Source organism: Rhinopithecus bieti, unplaced genomic scaffold, assembly GCF_001698545.2.
Source record: "Rhinopithecus bieti isolate Rb0 unplaced genomic scaffold, ASM169854v2 scaffold_6380, whole genome shotgun sequence".
NCBI lineage: Eukaryota > Metazoa > Chordata > Mammalia > Primates > Cercopithecidae > Rhinopithecus > Rhinopithecus bieti.
The window spans coordinates 4,890,079-4,898,614 of record NW_016806642.1 but is presented as its reverse complement, the minus strand read 5'-3'; the positions used below and the strand labels follow the sequence as shown (position 1 = coordinate 4,898,614).

At 38.7% G+C, this 8,536-nt stretch overlaps 1 protein-coding gene across 3 annotated transcripts in view; it reads left to right on the top strand.

Annotated features, from left to right (window-relative positions):
• The window catches only part of CACHD1 (cache domain containing 1), a 231,708-nt gene that overhangs the window by 74,142 nt on the left and 149,030 nt on the right, over positions 1-8,536 (top strand). For all 3 annotated transcript variants that reach the window (XM_017877195.1, XM_017877196.1, XM_017877194.1), the window contains exon 2: positions 7,900-7,962. In XM_017877195.1, the coding sequence (XP_017732684.1) occupies positions 7,900-7,962 (63 nt within the window). The remainder of the gene's footprint in view (positions 1-7,899; positions 7,963-8,536) is intronic.

Here is an 8,536-nt window from a genome sequence, read left to right as displayed (position 1 = left end):
TACACACACACACACACACACACACACACACACACACACACACAATTAGAATATTTATATATTTAAATGCTGCTTTACACATATTAATAAATTTTTTATATAAACATGCTTTTAATAGCTGCACAATGTTTTTGATTGGATGAAGAGTCTTTAATTGGTTTCCTGTTGTTGGGTACTTAGGTTACTTTCTATTTTCCTTTTTAGTGGTAATCTTTTGATAATCTTGGCAAACTATTTTCTTGAGCCACCTGTATCCAAAATGAACAAATTCTGAGATTAAAAATTGACCAAAGGCCAGGCATGGTGGCTCATGCCTGTAATCCCAGCACTTTGGGAGGCCAAGGTGGGAAGATTGCTTGAGGCTAGAAGTTTGAGGCCAATCTCAGCAACATAGTGAGATCCTATTTCTTTAAAAAAAAATTTTTTTTTTAATTAGCCAGCAGTGGTGATGCACACATCCTAGCTACTTGGGAGGCTGAGGTGGGAGGATCACTTGAGCCCAGGAATTCAAAGCTGCAGTGAGCTAGGATCATGCCACTGTACTCCAGCCTGGGTAACACAGTTAAGACTGTCTCTAAAATAATAACGATAATTTTAAAAGTGACCAAGATCTATAGCAACAGATTTTTGATCTCAGATGCAGTATAATTAGCCTCATCAGAGAATGCCATTTTTATTGGGCCTTCCATTTGTTTAATAGTATGAGGTTAAATAGTCTGGTAAAAATCAGGTTTGAAGGGATCCCTTTAAACCTGGTAAAAGATTATTCATAGGGTGTACTTAGGGAAGAATACAGTCATACACATTTTATTTTTTGAAACACTTAAATTAAGTTTTCATTAATTACCTTTTCAGTGCTTTTTTTTTTTTTTTTTTGGTTAGAAGCAGGGCTTCACCATGTCAGCCATGTGATCCACCCACCTCTGCCTCTCAAAGTGCTAGGATTACAGGCGTGAGTCACCACACTCCGCCCTGTGATTTTTAAAAAAAATTTGTTTAAATGACAGCATTTTGTCTTTTAGTGGTTAGTGTTAGTCAACTTCTTGCGATAACAGTGGTGATCTATATTTTTCTCCCCTTTAACCACAATGCCTGGAATCATGGGAACAGATCCAGAGCTGAATGAAGCCATTACTGAACTGTCAGCCATATGTGCTTGCCACAGAGACCCATAAATAGCAAGAGAATAAGCTTTTGAATAAAAACTCAGTCCACATTTCTTAGCAAATATCAGGGAGGGAGACCCACAGAATCTCATTAGGCTTGCAAAGGTATTTATTTCTTTGCTGTGGTATTCTGCTGTAGCATTCATTTCAACATCTAGTTAAAATTTGGCAGAGTTGTTGGTGGCGTGAAGGTTGGGCCAACTGTCTGGACTGACCATCTTACTAAACACACATGTAATTGTCCTTGCTCCAGCAAAGTGGAATTGTCTTGCCATCTGTCAAGCAGGCTCGATTAATTTGGGAGATTTGGGAAGGGAGGAGATGATTGGTTGAGAGGGTAGGACAGTGGATGGAGAGAGGGAAGGACTAAGGTGCAGTCAGTACAAGGTGGGGAAAGCAGGCTACCCATGCACACACACACACACACACACACAAGATGTTTGTCTTTTTTTTTTTTTTTTTTTCTTCCCCTCGGAGTAGAGGTAGGGGGAATTGTATTCAGTTGTTATTATGTGACTCTAATTTTTAACTTCATTTGTGTTGAACCTGCTCTTTTGGGGAGGGAGCAGGGAGGCAGTGCTTAGGGAATAAAAGAAAGGAATATGTAAAGAGATTTGATTTAATAATGTAACATACCTTTAGAACATCTAGGTTGGATGAAACTCAGTAAAGATACCCCTTTTCTTGCTGAAAATTCAGATTTGTACAGTACTGTTAGATGGGAAGCTGGAGAACTAAGCAATGTTATATATACTTAAAGTGTGAGGGAGCAATTAAGATGTAGCCTCGGGGAAGGCTCAGGAGACCTTATCTGTGAATTGCTAGGTGACTCTTCAGTTAGCATAGCCCCAGTTTTATCTGGATGGTGGATTGGGGTTTAGATTTTCTTTGAGTTTTATAATAGCCCAGTTAATAGAGTCTTGCCCTTCCTTTTAAGAATGCATACATAATTTTAAAATACATAAAATATTTGTGTATTTACAAAAACATTTGAGTAGAGTATATTTTAGAGAGACTACCTAGAATGTATGTTTAAAGTAAATTTATTAAAGCATAGCATACAGAAGAATGCAGTCTTTTAAGTGTACATCTTGAATTCTCACAAAAGTGAACATATCCTGTAACCAGCAGCCAACCACATCAAGAAACAGAAAATTTCAGCATCCCAGAAGCCCCTTTTATGCCCTATTCTGTTCATTCTCCCACAAAGAATAACTACTATCCTGACTTTTAACAGCCTATATTAGTTTTGCCTGGTGTTGAACTTTATATAAATGGAATTATACACTTTGTATGCTAGTGTCTGGCATCTTTCACTCAGTATCATGTTTGTGAGATTCATCATGTTGATGCATGTTGTAGTCATTTTTCATTCTCATCACTGAATATTCTGTTATGCAAATTCACCACAGTTTAATTTTCTGTTGCTGATTGGCATTTGAGTATTCTAGGTAGGTGCTATTAGGAGTAGTTTTGCTGTGTGAACGTTATTATACTCTACTTGTCTTTTGAGGAACACACAACCATGTGTCTGCAAGGTGTATACCAAGGATTGGAATTGCTGAGTCATAAATATCCATATAATTAACTTGAGAAGATACTACCAGTTTTCCAAGGTGCATGTATTAATGAGAGAAAGGTCAGTTTTGTCTCTAAATCAGAGTGCTCAGTTACCATGCACATAAGAATAAGACATTTTTTTCTTGTTTTCTTTTAATTGTGGAAATAAATGTAATAGAAGATTCTGTGAAATGTTTCTATTTAAAATAACATTTTAAAACTCCTCACCTATTTTAATCTGTTCACTATATAATAACACATATTTTTAGTTTTAGTATTTGATGAAGAATTTTAAGAACAAGAAAGAGTAATAGGCAGGGCTGGGCAGTATCTTTAGCTTAATTTCCAGGGATTTGCAAAGTGAGGAGAGTTAACTTCTGACTCCCTTCGGGTTGTGTTCACATTAAGAGTTCGGATTTCTGGAATTCCTTTAGCCCTCTGGGGAGCAGGGATAAAGGAAAGTGACAAATTGGAATAGAAAGCAGAATGCTCATCCTGCCTACCTATACCCTAACCCTGTTACTGTGGGCAAATCATCCAAGAGGACTGAAGGATCAGGCCTGTCATGGTGGCTCTTTATTTTCTTTTCTTTTTTCTTTTGCGTTTACTTTTTTTTTTTTTTTTGGCGGGGGCGGTGGGGGGGGACGACATGGTCTGACTCTGTTACCCAGGCTGGAGTGCAGTGGCACAATCTCGGCTCACTGCAGCCTCTGCCTCCTGGGCTCAAGTGATCCTCCCACCTCTGCCTCCTAAGTAGCTGAACTACCCATGGGTGCCATCACACCTGGCTAATTTTTGTTTTTTTCATATAGACGAGGTTTTGCCATGTTGGCCAGGCTGGTCTTGAACTCCTAAGCTTAAGTGATCCACCTGTCTCAGCCTCCCATAATTCTGGGATTACAGGCATGAACTACCACGCCCAGTGGCTGATCATTTTCATGTTTTAGGAAAACTTTTCCTTTGCATTTTCATTTTCCAAGTCCTCTATTAACCAGGAAAATCTTTACCCTGAAGTCACAAAAATGACCGCTAGGTGTATCACTTTGAATTCCTGGCTCTTGAATTAAAATCAAAAGCTCCAAAAAGCCCCATACTCTATTTCTTTTATAATTTTACATAGCCATAGAAAGTAATAAAAACAAAACCTTTGTCTGGGATTCTTTAATTACCCTGGACAATATATCTTGCTTAAAATAAAATGGATAGAAAAAAAATCCCCAAATGCTCATTTTTTTTTACATACAGGTATTAGGATAGGCTATGCAGAAGAAGAAGGTAATATGAATGAATTTGTTTAATAGCTTTGCTAAATACAATGCCTGTTTTTAACTCAAGGCCTAGATTTAAGCCTCAATGCTTCAACTTTTTACCTCGGATGTATTTTCTACCTTTGGAAATGTAGTTTTTTAGTCTGTAAAATGTGGTTTCAGACCCCTGCCCTGCCTGCCACATGCAGTTGTTGTGAAGATCAAATGCAATAATTTATGTGAAACTGTAAAGTATAAAAGTACTAAGCCTTTGAGAGCTGGGCTTAGCAGGCCCTGCATTTTAAGAAAGACGATTACTGTCCATTGATCTAAAGCATAGTGAAAATTCACCCTGTAGTTTGAGATCTTGTGCACACACATAAGCCTGAACTTTTTTGTTGTTGTTTTGTTTGTTTTTTTGAGACAGAGTTTTGCTCTTGTTGCCCAAGCTGGAGTGCGATGGTGCAATCTTGACTCACTGCAACCTCCGCCTCCCAGGTTCAAGTGATTCTCCTGCCTCAGCCTCCCAAGTAGCTGGGATTACAGGCTCATGCCACCATGCCCAGCTAATTTTTTGTATCTTTAATAGAAACGGGGTTTCACCATGTTAGCCAGTCTCGTCTTGAACTCCTGACCTCAGGTGATCCAGCCACCTCGGCCTCCCAAAGTGTTGGGATTATAGGCATGAACCACCGTGCCCAGCCTAAGCCTGAACTTTTAACCTAGCACCACTTGTGGCTGATTGATTAAGTCTTGAGTTACTTGTCTAGGTTCTACTGGCTTCCAATGGCATCTCACTAAAGTTCTTTTTTTTTTTTTCCGGGCTGGAGTGCAGTGGTCGGATCTCAGCTCGCTGCAAGCTCCGCCTCCCAGGTTTATGCCATTCTCCTGCCTCAGCTTCTGAGTAGCTGGGACTACAGGTGCCCGCCACCTCACCCAGCTAGTTTTTTGTATTTTTTGGTAGAGACAGGGTTTCACCGTGTTAGCCAGTATGGTCTCGATCTCCTGACCTTGTGATCTGCCCGTCTCGGCCTCCCAAAGTGCTGGGATTACAGGCTTGAGCCACCGCGCCCGGCCCTCACTGAAGTTCTTAAAGCTCTTCTCCATCTCACACCCCAACCACTTGAGGAAGGAGAAGGGGCAAAAAAATGTTTTGCTTTGGTGATAGCCCCGAACTGTGACCTACCACATCCCCTTTCACTTCTGGGGTCAATACAGGGTTATACAAAATAGGTAGTCTATAGAATCACCACTGCTCACATTTAAAACATCTTTCTTGCTTTTAAAATTTTCTTTTGCCCACCTACATTTATTAGATATAAAGAATATAAAAATGCTTATGTCATAAGAAGATCTACTAAGATAAAAGTATTAGTAATCACTCCTGTTAAGATAATAAATGAATAAAATAGGGAATAAAACACAGCCTGTCGAACCCTTCCGGGCATATATTCTTTATTACTACTGAGGAATTCACCTTTGTTTTAACAAAAAGGAGAAGGAAGTATCTGATTTGGCCCTTTGTGGGTACTGGCTTGAGCAGGGTGGATCTGGAGTAGTTCATGCCTCCTTCATCAATCAACTCTGGCGGAAGCGTTTGCCAAGATAGAACAGATACTGTATCAATTGGAATATCACTGCCAGAAAGGAAATAAGAAATTGGCTATGTTTATCAAGATCTGGAGTCACTACATGAATTATGTTACTTTTAATAAAAATGTACTGTTGGCACTACTTAACAGTTTTTGGAAATCAAATTGTATGAGAATAGAGAATGTATTCTGGGGGACATGGGTGGTATTGACATTGACCAGGCCTCTAAGAGCATTATAATGTAGTCGACTAAGGTGTCCCCCAAGGATCTGGGAACGTGCAGTTGTAAGAATGGAGGTCTATAGGTTCTTAGTTCTTCTTCCAAAATGACTATTCCAGGATTTAGAATCCTAATACCCCCGAATGTAAAACACCTGTAGTGAGATCTAGAGCAGAGCCGCATAATCAAATACATTGGTTGAGATCTGCATCAAAATGTATGAATATCACACTAAGTGGTTTAATAAGGACTGTACATACACATCAGTTCAAGTTAGGATTTACTGCCAAATAAGTTCAGGCTATTTCCTATTTTGCTAACAAAGGTGTTATGTAAAACTTTTGATTTTCAGAGCCTTTTGAATTTTGAAATGACATATAGGGATTGTTGATCTGCATCATGTTCAGGTGTTAGCTCCTGATCGCAGCATCTTTTAATGTATGTAAAGCAATCAGGTAGCAAATTCTTATATGACAATAGAGTTAGGAGTGCCAGATCTGAAGTCACATTGCCTGGGTTCAGATTCCAGCCTTGCCAAGTGATTTGGGGGTATGTTATTTAATCTTCCAGACTCTTAGTTTTTCCTCTTTAAAGCTACAGTAATTTTGAAATGAATATGAAATAAAATATACACATGAGGCACAATATCTGAATTGCCCTAGGCACTTCGTAAATATGCTTCAGTTTCCTCATCTATGTAGAGATAATAATAGTGCCTATCACAAAGGTGTTTTATGAGAGTTAAATAAATAAATGTAATGAGCTTAGAATGGTGTCCATGCCATGGTAAGTATTCAGTAGATACTAGCCAATGATAATATCATTATGAACATTACTAGAAACCTGTAATGAACTTTCCTACTGGCAGTCATTTTCAGAAAAGAAAATGACAATAAACACCTGTTGAATGAACGAGTGGCACATTGGAGAATGATGGGAGGCACCATGATTTGTAATTATAATTTTCCAGACTGTAATTTCATCCTAGTCCTTCTCAAGTTTGTTTGCTTCCCTCCACCCTGCACTCCACCCACCAACCAAAACCTCCCTCTAAGCCCCAGCAGCTTGATCTTCCTTCATTTGGTCTGTTTAGATGTATATTGCATGATGAACTTGGCTTCACTTGTCTTCTGTACCACAACCATGCAGGTGTGTTAGGCCGTCTGGGAAGCTGTCCCAGATGCTGACAAACCCTGGCAGCAGGATGGAAAGGAAGAAGGAAATTTTGGCTGACATCTCCAGGTCGGACTCCTTACTCATCTGGACAGTTCAGTGGTATCTTTAAAGCTTGAAGATAAACGATGAGGCTGCTGCTCTTTTTTTTTTTTTTTTTTTTCTCCTCTAACAGATACATAACTTGGATTCTCATTCTTTAGTTTGTTATATGTTAATCTCTTGTGATTACTCAGTAACAGTACAGTTTGGTAAAGTCATAAGTCTGCAGAGACATTTTAAATAGAGGCAATATATGGAGGAGTAGGTACCAGCTAGGCAGGGACCAGGGGAAGAATGTGTGTGCTTGTGTGCTGTAGTTTGGCCTAATGTCTTGGCACAGCTGTCATATTTCCTGGCATGTAAGAACTGGATCTTCTCTTAAGTCCACACATATTTGGCAAGCCCTATTATGTTACTCTCCCGAGGGGGTGCTTGAGTAACGAAGGTGATAGATAATATTGGGTAGGGACTGAACAGGGACATGAGAGAATATGGAAAGAATCCCTTTCAAAGAGCTTTATTGCATTAGATGTTAGAGTCTGTGAACAATTACAGCATTCAGGGAGTGCAGGATTTAAATGAGAAACACCACTTTGTCAAGATTATACCAGTTGGATAAAATGGCATGGACTCCGGAAATCTATAATTAAATGTATTTTGAAAATGAAAATACAGTGTAACACCTGGTTTATTTCACTACAGAGGTGCCTGGGTATTGCTTACATAAGTGTGATTGACTTTGGCTGATACTTGGGTTTCTGTCTGTAAAATTACTGCATTTTAATTAAAAATTTTTTTTCTACTAGATTCTATTTGTTGTAAACAAATTATTCACATACACACTCATATAGAAAATGACTTATTTAGAAATCTCATGTTCATTTTCTTTTCATTGCAGCGGATATTCAACTCCTTTGTTTACACTGAGAAGATCTCAAATGGAGAAAGTGAAGTACAGCAGGTAAGAGGCTATGAGTACTTGACACTCCCGGTCTTTGTCTTGCTTTTAGATGTGGCTTTATCACTCTTTACAGGCAATCTCCACTTGAGGTTTCCTGTTCTTTCTCTATAATTTCACGTGCATCTCATGCATAATGGTGACAGCCTTACACTTTGGATTCTTAGAGGCGGTTAAAAACTTATGTGCATGGTTTTCTGCTATCTGTGCTATATAATTTGGAACTATTTCATTCCTTTTGCTTCAAAATTCCTAAACAACTCGCATCAAAAAACATTGAAAATATTTTTTCTGATGTAGAAAATAAGTGCCCAGGCTTTGGAATCAGACAGACCCCACGTCAAATTCTGGTTTTCCTCCTTACTTTGTGGCCCCAGTAAGCAATTTAGTCTTTTTGAGCTGCAGTTTCTCAATCTTAAATAAGAGGAACATAATATTGCCTTATGGGGTTGTGATAATTAAATGATGACAAATGGACGAAGAATGAAGTAAAATTGTAATTCTGGCATAGAAGCAGCTCATTGGATGTTGGCTTCTTTTATTCCATTCTTTTTCTTTCCTCTTTTTTTTTTTTTTT